The sequence below is a fragment of the Podarcis muralis genome, chromosome 9 (assembly GCF_964188315.1).
Source record: "Podarcis muralis chromosome 9, rPodMur119.hap1.1, whole genome shotgun sequence".
Lineage (NCBI taxonomy): Eukaryota > Metazoa > Chordata > Lepidosauria > Squamata > Lacertidae > Podarcis > Podarcis muralis.
Genome location: NC_135663.1, coordinates 11,405,389 through 11,420,489, shown reverse-complemented (window position 1 = coordinate 11,420,489; position 15,101 = coordinate 11,405,389). Strand labels below are relative to the sequence as shown.

Here is a 15,101-nt window from a genome sequence, read left to right as displayed (position 1 = left end):
AGGTTGTAAAAAGGAGAAGAAGAAGAAAGGGGGGAAAGAAGTCGTTCACGCCGGCAAAAGCCTCGAGTGCCAGGGGAGAGGAGCAGAAATGTGTCATATGCAGCCCACGCCAAGTCGATTCCTGCCTGCCTTCATCAAAGGGTTTCCTTACCTCATATGCTCTCCCAGGTGCAGAGCAGGATTTCGGAGTGCATTGTGGGCAACACCTCCCAGCAGGTACAACCACACTTTCATCCTGAGCATTGGGGAAAGGGAGGGTGGAAAGAAAGAAATTGCATATAATAAGAGAGACACCAGACCTGGGAATTATAGGGACCGGACGACCCAGACCGTATAGGAATTTATTCGTGTATGCAACCTCGGCGGCAAGAATGTTACTTGCCCAAAAAAAATGGAAAAGAAGAAGAAGTCCCAGCAAAATAAGAATGGATAAAAACATTTATGGAATAAGCAGAAAAGGTGAAACTTACCGGAAAAATAAGAAAATCAAGATAGCAAACGCCTTATAAAAGAATAGAAATGGTTTATTGAATGTTAGCAAATAAACTGTAAACAGATAAGAACATTGGCAGGATTATTGTAATAATCTGCAGTTTTGTAAGAGTAGACGAATAAATGGTAAAATTAAGTGAATTTGGATATGCAGAAAATATTCAAAATAAACTGAAGGAACCGCAGAAAGAGGGGGAAGGGAGTTTTGAAATGCTAAAATTCCTATAAAATTGAAAATCATAAATAAAATCATTTTTAAAAGAGAGAGACAGAGACAGACAGACAGACAGACAGACAGACAGACAGACAGACAGACAGACAGTATATCAAGGAAATGTTTCACCTGGCAGGTCATTTTTGCAAATAACAAAAGCTCTCAAATCAAGCAGCCCTCTTGATTTGGGACCTTTCATCCCTGAGATCTAATGCCCTCCATAGACCCCAAAAGACGAGGCACAGAGGGGCCTAGATCTCCCCTTAACTTTGCCCCAGGTAGCTAAGCCCCTTTCCCCCAGGATGATCAGGTAAAATGACTACAGCTGTAGGAATGGCTAACTGGTAAAGGCAAAGGATAGATACAGCCTATTTTCTAGCACCCAACAACCAATTATGCCATCTTACTTGCTGGCCCTGGGGAGCCCAGCAAGGGAGAAAGGAAGTGAACTGAGCACTAAATATATGGAAAGAGAGATCCAGGCAGAGACAAGAGTTGAGGCTGAGGGCAAAGAGGCCACTCTGTTCTGTTGTTCTACAATATTAATGAAATGTGTCTCGGGATCCCTTTTGCATTTAATTTTTGATTCTGCACGCTGGCATCACCTTGACATATCCTCCTCCAGCCCTTTCAAAGCACATCCAAGGGTCCCCGATTTCAGCCCTTGGAGACTCCAAGGGAACAGCTGAAGCTTTGCAGCTTCAAGTCTGAGATCTCTCAAATCTCGATGGGAGCCACTGATTCCATGGAGAAAAGCGAAGGTATCCTCAGATGATGGGGAGCCCATAGCACCCCATTCTACATTGTTCTGGCTTGAGGGTGGGCATTCTCGCCCTTGTCTGAGGATGACTCCCTTGCAGGCTCTCCTACCACGCAGGAGCAAACGAATGCAGAATAGGCTACAGGCCCCGGAAAAATATATTTAATCATTTTTCAATACAAACAACCACAAAAGACACATACAACAAAAACCATAACAACACTAATAACACAATTTGACAATTCAGATTTGAATACACTGATATACCTATGACTACACCTTTTAAACAATATTTTCCCACCTCTTTCTCCTCCCCCTACTTCCCACCACTATCCGCCTTATCGCTTAAATATTCCTTCCAGATTTCTTCATATTTATCCATTCTTAATTTGCGTCGACATGCAATTCGTTCGTATGTAGCTAATCTGTCCATATTATCAATCCATGTGCTCAGTGGAATCTTTTTGCGGCTCTTCCAATTCATCAAAACAAGTTTTTTTGCTTCTAATATAGCATGGTACATCCAATTTTTCTGACCCCTTGTAATCTCCCACATTTCCGGAATATAATTTAGAATTAAATTCAATTCATAGGGGCAGCAGCTACTTGAAAGAGACCCCTGCCATCTTTGTCCCCATCTTGCACAACTCAGCCAACAAGGGTACCCTCGGGAACTGGCCAAGGTCCTGTGAACCTCTTTGCCTTGCGCTGAGCCGGAAGAGTCTCTGGCAGTCATTGCCGCTTGCCCTGGGCACCCCCAAGCCCCAGAAAAACAGGGTAGCTGTCGTCAATGGTGTCCCTTAAAGATGAGACAGGCCCAACATTTGCTGGCCCCCAAGGGACGCGGGTAGCGCTGTGGGTTAAACCACAGAGCCTAGGACTTGCTTATCAGAAGGTCAGCAGTTTGAATCCCCACGACGGGGTGAGCTCCCATTGCTCGGTCCCTGCTCCTGCCAACCTTGTAGTTCAAAAGCACATCAAAGTGCAAGTAGATAAATAGGTACCGCTCCAGCGGGAAGGTTAACGGCGTTTCCGTGCGCTGCTCTGCTTCGCCAGAAGCGGCTTAGTCATGCTGGCCACATGACCCGGAAGCTGTACGCCGGCTCCCTCGGCCAATAAAGCAAGATGAGCGCCGCAACCCCAGAGTCAGTCACGACTGGACCTAATGGTCAGGGGTCCCTTTACCTTTAACCTCGAGGAGGCAACGGAAATCTTTCACTTTGGGAGAAGGAATGAAGACGCGGTGTTGCCTTACTGATGGACACTTTGCCAGTACAGGAATGAAAAATGAGAGAGAAGAATGAGCAGGGTAGGAGCCTCACCGTTAAGGTTAATGCATTTTCCATTAGAGCCTCATCTTAGGATATCTATCAAACATTCTCAAAATTAGCTAAAGGGTGAATTGAGTTGCTGTTGCTGCGTTAACCCCAGAGGCCCGCAGGTCTGATTGTTCACACCCTCCTTGTCTCACCAATACATCTCTTCCACATTCTAATGACTGGCTGATTAAATAATAGTGTGATCAGTGGCAAAGATGTGGGGTGAGATGAAAACGTTCAAGAATCTCCCATCAACTTGTCCTGAAGCTCATTTCTTTCGAATCTTCGTGTTTTGCGATTCATCCGAGCCAGCGCAGAGCATTTTTGCATGCTGCCTGAAAGTGGTTTTATGCTCTCGTCAGAAAACTGGCATTAATCTGCTAGAGGAAATAGGCTGGTTACATCTTTATGAACTAATCCTCTGACATGACAATACCCTCTGAAAAAAAGGGTATTTGGCTGTTAACTGCCGTTAAATGTTACTGCGTTATAAATTCTTCTAAAATTGGGAGGGGGGGTGAATCTAATAAAGGAACTGGGTATTACTAATGTGAACACCTGGCTGCTTCCGACGCAGGTGAGAAGATGTGAAGAGAGAAAATAAATTTATGAGGATGAAGATTGTTTGCTGAATGCCTTCCCCGGCCAAGGTTTCGGCTGCTAACCTGGATGACTAAGCCCACATATCAAGGGCGCTGTTCAGTGAATGTAAAAAAGGAATGTGCAGAGCAGCAAAAAAATAATAAAGGCAGCAACCTCCTGACACCAACTGTAATTTGGAGGGTGGTACTCAGCAATGAAGAATGGAAACAGGGCTATCTACAAATGAGATGGGAGGAAATGTAGCCGCCTTATTTCTTGGCAGGAACATTTTGTATTGATCTGAATAAAGGCCACACTCTGCCCCACCAAACCCAGCTTGTATGAAATCTGAGTGTGGCCTAGGATTGTGTTCTTACAGGCAGCAGAGTTAAAATGGGTATATGTGGCATGAGACTACTCAGGCCAATGGAATAAAAGCAGATTGGAGACCCTACAATTTCAATAGACCAAGGGGGTGATCACCTATGTGAAGGTTGGATTATTTAAAACCAACAGAAAGGCTGGTGTGGATGCAGGAAGGAAACAACAGAGGACACTGGAGAGAACTTGAAGAGGTGCTTCTCCAAAAATGGATGTGAGATGCTGAAGGAGGAAGAAGGCAGAGAAGATTCAAGACATCTCTTTTTGGGGTGTGGCCTATATTCAGGGGAAGCTTATATTTGGACCCAAAGGGATGCAGGTGGCGCTGTGGTCTAAACTACTGAGCCTCTTGGGCTTGCCGATCAGAAGGTCGGCAGTTCAAATCCCCGCGACAGGGTGAGCTCCCGTTGCTCTGTCCCAGCTCCTACCAACCTAGCAGTTCGAAAGCACACCAGTGCAAGTAGATAAATAGGTACCGCTCCAGCAGGAAGGTAAATGGTGTTTCCATGCACTGCTCTGGTTTCCATCACAGTGTTCTGTCATGCCAGAAGCAGTTTAGTCCTGTTGGCCACATGACCCGGAAAGCTGACTGCGGACAAACGCCGGCTCTTTCGGCCTGAAAGCGAGATGAGCGCTTCAACCCCATAGTCGCCTTTGACTTGACTTACCATCGTGGGGTCCTTTACCTTTTACCTTTTACTTATATTTGGACCCAATCAGAACATGTTTTTTTTTTTAAAGTCACATTGCCAGAAAGTGTCTGTTTTCCAGAAATGGTGACCATAGCCATGGGTCACTAAGGAGGCAGTCCCTAATAATTGTTTCCCATAACAGGCTACAAAATTCACAGGATGCTTTGGGGAAGGCATGGCTCTTAAAGTGGTACAAAAGTGCTTTAAATGTATAGTGTGGGTGTGACTTTAGTCTCTCTTGTATATCCTGTTTCTCTCCAAAGCTTAAGCACGCAAGTGTCTCTGTCTGTTCCTACACAAGTATCTTCTTATTCCACCCTCATTTTGGCTTTTCTAATCCAAGCCTCATTGAACCTACTGTCAGGAGTTCAGCCTACACTCAAGTAGGACCCTGGCAGAGACACATGCCTGACTGTCATGTTCTCTCCCTCTTGGTCGATCATTCAGGAGCTTCAAAAGATTTCTTCAAAAGCGACCGATGCCAAGAGACATCGGCAAACTTAGGGATCCGCAGAGTCTTCGCAACTTGTGTAACAGACCTCAGCAACTCAGCATTTTGGCTAATCTACTTTATTTACATATAAACACACACGGAGCACTTCAACATGGCTCCTTCTCTCTTTAGCATCAGACAGTAAAGAGAAAAAGGACAAAGGACAATCGTCCCACTTCACGGAACACAGTAACACAAACATCCTGTCTCCGTCACTTCCCACTTTGTGGAGTCAAAACATATACTGTCATGTGAAAGACAAAAATCCCATGACTGCAATCATGGGGCAGAAATTGTAATACCTACCTCTGCTCAGGGTGAATTGGTTCCATGTCCTCTAGAATCACGGTGGGGGCACCTCACTGTTATCAATAGTAATAGGACTGCAAACATTTTCTCGCTCAAAGAGGAGATTTGGCATCACGTTGCAAGCAATGTAATGCATGTCACAATGCAGTCAAACTAAACTACATGACGTCGAGATGAATCCAAGTCAGAGCTAAGGAAATAACAGTTTTGCTCCATTCCTCTCCGAAACTGGGGAGTCATTTTGAGGGGGCAAAAGTTTTCATGAAATGCCTGCCCACCTTTCTTTAAAGCTCAGCTCCAGTTAGTCACAGTAGAGGAAACAGATAAAGTTAAGACAATGCCTTGTTTTTTCAGTATCTGGATGGCAAAGTTGAATATGAAAATAAATAATAACCATTTAAAAGAAAAAGTTGAATAAAATGCAGAGAAGTCATGCACAATCTTACCTCTTTACACAATATAGGCTGACAAACTACGGTGAAACACTGCGCAGTCCCATTCCGACAGACACATCTGGCACACTTGCTGGGTTTCCAATCCTCACCATCCAGGTACGTTTGACCATCGAAAGAGCAAGGCTCTAAAAGGCATTGAAGACAATTGGTTTTTTCCTAGCTTCACGGAACATTCGAGAGCAGGGCTGGTGAACCTCTGGCCTCCAGATGTTCATAAAGTCTGGGTCCCATCAGGCCCAGACAGCGTACTGAACAGCCAGCAATGGTTCAGAAACATCTGGAAAGCCAAAGGATTCCTACCTCTACTCTAGAGTCTGTGAGGTTATACTTTGTTTTTCAAAGAGCAATCTCACAACATCAGGCATATCTGTAACACTTCCGTAGTTACGTTGTCCTCTGAATCTGTCCCTTGTGGTCAAGAAGGGATGCAGAAGCACATGGAAAGTCTTCTGTTTCAAATGAGAAATGTGTGTTCCTCTGGTGTATCCCTATTTCCCCCCTTTCCCAAGAGCAAAATAATTTCGGAAGAATGGAAAGATGCCTTCCGCCATGAGCATCACGTTGAAGGGCAAAGGAGGGGAATAGGTTGTTGTTTTCATTTTGATTATATATTTTTTGGCTTTATATTTTGATTTTGTTCTGTGAACCGCCCTGAGACCTCCAGGTATATAGGGCGGTATATAAATAATAACAACAACAACAACAACAACAACAACAACAACAACAACAACAATAATAATAATAATAATAATAATAATAGATTGCGCCTCCATTCCCAGTTCTCATGCTCTAAGTTATAAATCTGCACAGAACTGATGCACACACAGCTGAACAGGCATGGAATTCTGCGTGATCTTGAAAGTTCCCTCATTAAAGGTATCATGTAAATGCAAATCAGAGATCACACAGGAAGCCAGAAAGTCGGTCTTAAATGATGCATAAATGTGTGTTGCGGTCAATCCCTGCTGCTACATGTCTCCTCAGAAAGGCACATGGCCAGGGACATGCAAAGAAAGAGAGTCTGTGTGGTGTAGTGGTTAGAGTGTTGGACTAGGACCTGGGAGACCAGGGTTCAAATCCCCAAGTAGCCATGAAGCTCACTGGGTGACCGACCTCACAGGGTTGCTGTGAGGATAAAATGGAGGGGAGAACTATGTACTTGAGTTCCTTGGAGGAAAGGGATATAGATGTTTTAATAATGAAAGAGGCAGCAGTGAGCCACTGAGAGGCCAGCCCAGCACAAAACAGGTTGCGGTGGAAAAAGGTGAACCTAGGTTGGCATTTTCAGGGCACCAAAGTCAAGCCAAGAGGACACCATCAGCATGTAAATAATAATGAATCTTTGGTCTATTAAAATGTGGGGGTAGGGTGTTTTTGTTTGTTAATATGTTAGATATTTTTGTGTTTTTATACTGTAAACAGCCCTCTCTGGCCCTCTGATCTCCGGATGAAGGGCAGTATAATAAGAAAATAATAATAATAATAATAATAATAATAATAATAATAATAATAATAATAATAATAATATAATATTTGGTTTAGCAATCGAATGGATGGATAGCTGGAGCGCCAGATTTTCCTCCCCTATTTAAAAGTGGCTGTATAAATCCTGCAATAAGCAACAGCTTATTGGACAAGCTTAGATTACATTTGGCTAAGCCGCGGCGACGGCGGCAAGTCTGCTTACGTTTTCAAGACGGGCGAATCCCCTCTCCCTTCACCACCCTTTTACTCACTCACCTCCGCTGCCGGCACACCGTGGGCAGCACTCTCCTTGCTTGGGGGGGCTCACTCCCTCGCAGGAGAGGGCAGGGCAAGCCTTGGGGGTGCAGGTGATTTCCCCATTGGCACAAGAGCAGGTCGTACATCTGGAGCCAGCCCATTCCGTACCATGCTACAGGGGGAAACAGAGGGGGAAAAACACGTACCTGTCAATTATTGGCAACAGAAGAAGCTGTGGGACTTTGCTGGACTATATTTTCCCGTCTCCTAATCCCATCATGAAAGTGATGCCAAGGAAACCAGATCATTTGACTATAAGGCGAGCCCTGCTAGATCAAAGACCAATAGTCCATTCAGGTCAGCATCCTTTTCTCCTAGGGGCTAACCAGAAGGATATGGGAAGCAGGACATGCAGAAAACTTTCCCCACCTGTGATTCCCAGCAGTTGGCATTCAGAGGCACATTGCCCCCCCCAAAAAAAAGCAGAGGTACTATACAGCTGGCAATTGTGGCTAGTAGGTGCTGAGGGTTTCACCCTCCACGAATTTGCCTCGTCCTGTTTTAAATCCATCCAAGCCACCATGGCATCTTCTATTCCGAACATACGGTGGTACCTCGGGTTACAGATGCTTCAGGTTACAGACGCTTCAGGTTACAGACTCCGCTAACCCAGAAATAGTACAGTAGTACCTCGGGTTAGGGACGCTGGTGGCGCTGTGGGTTAAACCACAGAGCCTAGGGCTTTCCGATCAGAAGGTTGGCGGTTCGAATCCCCGCGACGGGGTGAGCTCCCGTTGCTCGGTCCCTGCTCCTGCCAACCTAGCAGTTCGAAAGCACGTCAAAGTGCAAATAGATAAAAAGGTACCACTCCAGTGGGAAAGTAAACGGCGTTTCCATGCGCTGCTCTGGTTCGCCAGAAGCGGCTTAGTCATGCTGGCCACATGACCCGGAAGCTGTACGCTGGCTCCCTCGGCCAATAAAGCGAGAAGAGCACCGCAACCCCAGAGTCGGCCACGACTAGACCTAATGGTCAGGGGTCCCTTTACCTTTACCTTGGGTTAAGAACTTAATTTGTTCTGGAGGTCTGTTCTTAACCTGAAACTGTTCTTAACCTGAAGCACCACTTTAGCTAATGGGGCCTCCTGCCGCCGCACTGCCGCCGCATGATTTCTGTTCTCATCCTGAAGCAATATAGGCAATACAGTGGTACTTCAGGTTACATACGCTTCACGTTACATATGCTTCAAGTTACAGACTCCACAAACCCAGAAATATTACCTCGGGTTAAGAACTTTGCTTTCGGATAAGAACACAAATCGTGCGGTGGCAGCGCGGCAGCAGCGGGAGGCCCCATTAGTTAAAGTGGTGCTTCAGGTTAAGAACAGTTTCAGGTTAAGAACAGACCTCCAGAACGAATTAAGTTCTTAACCCACTGTATTTTTAAGTGCATCCCACTTCCCCAGGCAGAATTAAAACCTCAGGCACCCAGACTTAGGTTTCCTTTTTTGGAAAAAAGAGATTGAAGGTGTCTCTGTAATATTTGCAATAGAGGTGCACAGCTTGGCTCCTACAAGCAGGAAACCCCACTGCCCCACCTCAGATTTCCAGAGAGAGGCAATTCTGAGCGTGCAGCTCCTACCTCCCTCGCTCTCAGTCTGTCAGTCTTACATCATTCTTAGTTGGTAGGGGGAAAGATATATCATCTACCTCCCACCCTGCTCAGATGGGTTTCAAACCCCTGGGTCGGATAGTCACTGAGACTCTACGAAAGAAGGGGACACTGCTTTGCATAAAGTGTACGTGTTCTAATGTATTATATGTATAGATGCAAATTTAGAAATACCCTGATTCTGGGATGTTTCTGCTATTCCCTGGCCACTGGTTCTGATAAGGGACATTTTCCTAACCACTAAGCCAGCAGTCACTAAACGCCCTACTAAAAGTATGGCCAGATCTGTATGGCAGGCTCGACTGGAACTCATAACATCATCGCCCTTCCTCCTAGCCCTGGGTTGAAAATAAAGCCAGGCTCATATATTTTAATGTTTGCATTTGCTGCAATAATACTCTCGAACATACATTATAACTGGAACCATTATTGCCTTGCTTTAAAACTAAGGAGGACATTTAAATCTTTATATTCTGCCATGTTTCTCCATTTTATGCCCCCGTTTAGCCAGCTGGCAAAGAACACCCCTCAGAGACCCTTTAGATCTCAACTTTCTCTGTTGGCGAAGCAAGCAGAGGAAAAGTTATACAAGCAGCAAAGTGGGCAGAGACCAAAAGAGTAGAGCTGTAGCCGGAGAAATCGCTGTCTGAGCAGAACAGCTTCCGCTCATGCAATGGGAATTCCCATTCCTCTCCTTCCCATGACGTGCCCGCCATCACACTCCCAAAAAACTGATGTGCTCCAGAACAGATTGGTGGGTGCAGGGCGGCTGCTGTGGGATAGGAATATTTTGCTTACAGAAGTCGTTCTGCCCGCACAATGATGTCGTCCAACCTTCTGCAACGCAGGAATCTTTTGCCCAATGGGGGGCTTGAACCAACGGCTCTGAGATTGAGAGTCTCATGCTCAACCAACCAAGCCATCTCAGCTGCAGCCTTTGTGGGATTCAGCCCATAAAAACTGTGCTTTCTGAGCCACACAAGAGGTCCATCCATGCCCAGTATTCTGGGCAATGGCTGGCAGCCAGATCCATTTAGCTTTCACAGCCACCTGCCCTCTTGGACCGTGGATGGGGAAGCTGTGATCTAATAACATCTGGGGGTCCCAAACTCCCATCTTCCCAGACCACTGGCCATTCTGGCTGGGGCTGGTGGGGGGTGGATTCCCAGCAACGCACTGGAGGGAGACATGTTCCCCATTGCTGTGTTACATCCATTCTCTCTGAAAAGTCCACCCTGTTGATTCTTTTTTTTCTAATGGAAAGACAGGAAATACTAGAAAAACAACACTCTAATAATAGTCTAATCTAGAGTGGTGGCTGGTCCCTGTTTATCCCTAGCAAATAAAACTTGGGAGATACACTGCCTCTGCACATGAGGATTCCATAGTTGTCAATTGACAGATTTGAAAATAAGGGACCAGCAGCCTCGAAAATAAGGGATCAGCAGCCAAAATAAGGGATTTTCCCAGCACAGGTATGTTCAACTTCTGAGCCCCTCCGAGCCAAAGGCAGAAAGCCCAGCCAGCAGCCAAACAAAGCCTCAAGCGGTGGTTCCCACAGCGCAGCAACCCGGCAAAGGGGATGCAGCAAGGAAAACCACCGTCACCTCTCCGCTGGGAAGCGCTGAGCAAAGGTGAGTCCCCAGGCAACACGGCCGATTTGATCGGCACAAGGCATGCAAGCTCCACCCCCCAGTCGTTCTTAGACTCCTTATTGGGTGAGCAACGCAGCCAAGCAACACAGTTGGAGCCTCCCTCCTCCCTGGCCAGCAGGGAGGGAGGGAGAGGAGCTGCTTCCTTTGAAACCCGGGAAATGTAAGGGACATCATCAATAAGGGACAGCAGTGGGACACAGCGCTGGGATAAGGGAGTTTCCCGCCAAATAAGGGACGGTTGACAGCTATGGGGGTCTATTTTCTGCTAGCATGGTGAAGACTCGTTGACATGCCTACTAGTTGGAGCAATGGCTGCTTTCTGGAGAGGTGTCTGCTGGCAGTCCTACGCTACTCCTTGCGAGCCCCAAATTTTCGACAAATGGGAGATACTACAATGAGCAAACAAATGAAATGATTAATGGTTCTTCCTCTATACTTATGCAATAAGCCAGCTCCTGGAAACGAACATACTCATATTCTCGCAGCGAAAATGCCAAGCTTGTGAAATTGACCCAGTTGGCAGCGAGAGTGCGCCAGTTATTATTATTTTTTCCCCCATTCCTCTTCTCATCTTTGGGTATCTGCCCAAAAGTTAATTTGCAGCAATAACTTTGGTTAGGCCATGTGTGAAGCCGCCTAAGACTGCTCTGACCTAGTTCCCCGAATGGAAGAACTGGAGAAAAATCTAAGGCAGCCAAAGAATTGGCCGAGCGGATCAATGCAACGCTTTGTGGATATTAAGAAAGCCTAGCCATCAAGCGAACAGACTTCTCTCGGCCCGGCATACCAGACAAGCAGCTAGATCTCGCTCAGATTGTGTTTCCCGCATGAAGTTCTCTGAATGTCTATCTGAAGCAGCAAGGCAAGGTCCCAAGAGGGAACGAGACAAGAGTTATTTCCAAGAAGAAAAGCCAACTGCAAGTTGAAAGGGATACACAAGAAATGCTCACCTCATGGACCCGTCCTTCATGCTCACAAAATCCCTCCGTTTGCGAAATGCACTCAGGGCAGCAAGCGTTGGCAGGTGTTTGTAGCACGTCCCCCTGAACGGGAAAAAGCCATTCAGCAAGTGTCACAAATCCATCTGTCTAGAAAAGCCCATCCCTGGTATTCCAACACACAGTCTCAACAATATAGGCCTCCTCTGTTCAGAATGGAAAGGTGTAATAATAATAATAATAATAATAATAATAATTTTTTATTTATACCCCGCCCATCTGGCTGAGTTTCCCCAGCCACTCTGGGCGGCTCCCAATCGAGTGTTTCTAATCCTAGCATCCATAAGGGTGATATTATTATTATTATTATTATTATTATTATTATTATTATTTTGTGGGAAGCTGTGTTCAATCTAACAAAATAATGCAAATAGGAACTTAGCAGGGAGAGGAAGTAAGTCTCTTGTGCATTGTAGAGACCATATAAAACAGGTCCTGAAAGACCTACACTGGCTCCCAGTACGTTTCCAAGCACAATTCAAAGTATTTGGTGCCCTAAACAGCCTCAGCCCAGTATACCTGAAGGAGCATCTCCACCTTCATCATTCAGCCTGGACACTGAGGTCCAGTTCCAAGGGCCTTCTGGCACTTCCCTCACTGCGAAAAGTGAGGTTACAGGGAACCAGGCAGAGGGCCTTCTTGGTGGTGGCACCCACCCTGTGGAACGCCCTCCCATCAGATGTCAAGGAAATAAACAACTATCGGACTGTTAGATGACATCTGAAGGCAATCCTGTTTAGGGAAGTTTTTGATGTTTGATCTTTTATCGTGTTTTTAATATTCTGTTGGGAGCTGCCCAGAGTGGCTGGTGAAACCCAGCCAGATGGGCGGGGTCAGTGGCGTAGCATGGGTTGTCAGCACCCGGGGCAAGGCAAGTAATTTGCGCCCCCTAACCCGTGGATTTGCGCCCCCTAACCCGTGGATTTGCGCCCCCTAACCTGTGGATTTGCCCTAACCCCAGATGTTGCGCCCGGTGCGGCCGGCCCCCCCCCTGCACCCCCCACGCTATGCCACTGGGCGGGGTATAAATAATAAGTTGTTGTTGATGATGATGATGATGTGGGTGCCATAGGAGGTACCACTGGGCACCTGTCACATTGGTAACCCCTGTAATAAACTAAAAGCATAGAATTGTAGGGACCACAAGGATCATCTAGTCCAATCCCTTGAAACGCAGGAACCTTTTGCCCAATGTGGGGCTCAAACCCACAACCCTAAGATTAAGAGTCTCATGCTCTACTGACTGAGCCACACTTTCAAATAAAGAAGAGACAATAGGAATATGCCTTAAGGTAAAGGTAAAGGGACCCCTGACCATTAGGTCCAGTTGTGGCCGACTCTGGGGTTGCGGCGCTCATCTCGCTTTATTGGCCGGGGGAGCCAGCGTACAGCTTCCGGGTCATGTGGCCAGCATGACTACACCGCTTCTGGCGAACCAGAGCAGCACACGGAAACTCTGTTTACCTTCCCGCCGGAGCAGTACCTATTTATCTACTTGCACTTTGACGTGCTTTCGAACTGCTAGGTTGGCAGGAGCAGGAACCGAGCAACAGGAGCTTACCCCGTCATGGGGATTCGAACCGCCGACCTTCTGATCGGCAAGTCCTAGGCTCTGTGGTTTAACCCACACCGCCTTAGATGGAATTAAACGACTGGTCCATAGAGTTCAGTGCTGTCCGCCGACCTTCTGATCGGCAAGTCCTAGGCTCTGTGGTTTAACCCACACCACCTTAGATGGAGTTAAACGACTGGTCCATAGAGTTCAGTGCTGTCTGCACTGACTGGCAGCAGCACTCCAGGGTTACAGGCAGAAATCCTTCCCAGCCCTATAAGGAGATGCCAGAGACTGAACTTGCCGCGACCACTCCATTTCTCCACGCGGACGTCATTCCGTCGCCTTACCTTCCCAAAGTCGCAGCGAGGGTTTTTGCAAACGACGCCTTTGCACAGGACAACGTCGCCATGGCAACTGCACTCCCGGCAGGAGTCTGGCTTCCAAGCGGTGTTGTTCTGCAAACAAGTCATAAGCTCGGAATTAAAATTGCATTAAAAAGCATGAACACTGCACGCAATTACGGGGCAGCAAAGAGTTCAAGCAAATTAAAAAGGGAAAGGGCCCTTAAACATCGCAGAGGCAAACTTGGCAAGGCAAGCCTATCTGCTACACGCCGATTAGTACCCATGGCTGTAACAAGTCCAAAGCTATTCATTCCGTACTTCCAAAACATGTAATCAAAAGGCTTGGGCCTGCGATGAAAAGCAATCAATTCCAGCTGCAAAATAATTGATCCACCTAAGACCCGGTAGCTACAATGTGATTAGAGCTTCTCTTCCATCCAGCGACGGCTTCTATAAACAGACTCGGGCTGGGAATTTAACAGCCTCCAAAGGAGCTTTTGACGCTCCATTCATATTAAAATTAATGTGCTAGGAAAATTACCTGGGGTGTCAAACAGCTTCTATATATGGGGAGAAGCGGAAAAGATCTGGAGTCCTCTGGTTGGAGAGAAGGCAGGGAATGTATGTAAGAAGAGAGGAAAGTTCCTGAGCTGGAGGAGCAAGGAAATGTAGTCTTTGGTAAAATGATTTTTTGTGGGAAAATTAAGAAGCCAAGAGGGAAAAAAACAGCATTCCCCCCCCCTTTTCTCTTTGCACTCGATATACCCGAAAAGTGACTCCATTTTTGTGTTACAGATGGGTAGCCGTGTTGGTCTGCCATAGTCAAAACAAAAAAAATTCCTTCCAGTAGCACCTTAAAGACCAACTAAGTTAGTTCTTGGTATGAGCTTTCGTGTGCATGCACGTGTGTATCTGAAGAAGTGTGCATGCACACGAAAGCTCATACCAAGAACTAACTTAGTTGGTCTTTAAGGTGCTACTGGAAGGAATTTTTTTTGTTTTGTCCATTTTTGTGTGTGCATTTCCAACTACCCTCTCGAAATTTCGGGACAGGGAGTTGCGTGGCGATTCCCCCCCCCCCCCCCAGTTGGAATAAAGACACAGGACACCATTAGTTTAGGTTAATAGGCAAAAATTGGCCACAACTTGGTTGGTTACAGGTAAGAGCGGTATTGGCTTAGCCATTGGTCCTATCAGACTATCCAGCTTCAGCCTGTTAGCATGAAAACCGGAAAGGGTTAACACCAGCAGGGGGAGCCCTGCGATGCACATCATCTAGGAACTCCCCCAGGGTCACCGCTCGGAGGCGTGCTTTAGGCCCTGGCCTCCATAGGTTTCGGACGAGGCAACGCCCCCCGGGATCCTTTACTGGACTACCCTTCAATATCTGGGGGAGGTGATGGCGATCCTCCCCCCCCAACACATCTACATAATAATACCCCTACCAATGCCTAACCGCCG

General features: G+C 46.6%; 1 protein-coding gene across 4 annotated transcripts in view; it reads right to left on the bottom strand.

Moving 5' to 3' along the window:
- Positions 1–15,101, bottom strand: part of FRAS1 (Fraser extracellular matrix complex subunit 1) — a 355,216-nt gene that overhangs the window by 213,906 nt on the left and 126,209 nt on the right. For all 4 annotated transcript variants that reach the window (XR_013394125.1, XM_077933767.1, XM_077933768.1 and 1 more), the window contains exons 3-7: positions 13,644–13,751; positions 11,694–11,786; positions 7,438–7,591; positions 5,689–5,822; positions 152–235 (exon numbers count right to left, since the gene is read on the bottom strand). Coding sequence is in view for 3 of the 4 variants with exons in the window: in XM_077933767.1 (XP_077789893.1) it covers positions 152–235; positions 5,689–5,822; positions 7,438–7,591; positions 11,694–11,786; positions 13,644–13,751 (573 nt within the window). In the remaining variant the exon portion in view is untranslated. The remainder of the gene's footprint in view (positions 1–151; positions 236–5,688; positions 5,823–7,437; positions 7,592–11,693; positions 11,787–13,643; positions 13,752–15,101) is intronic.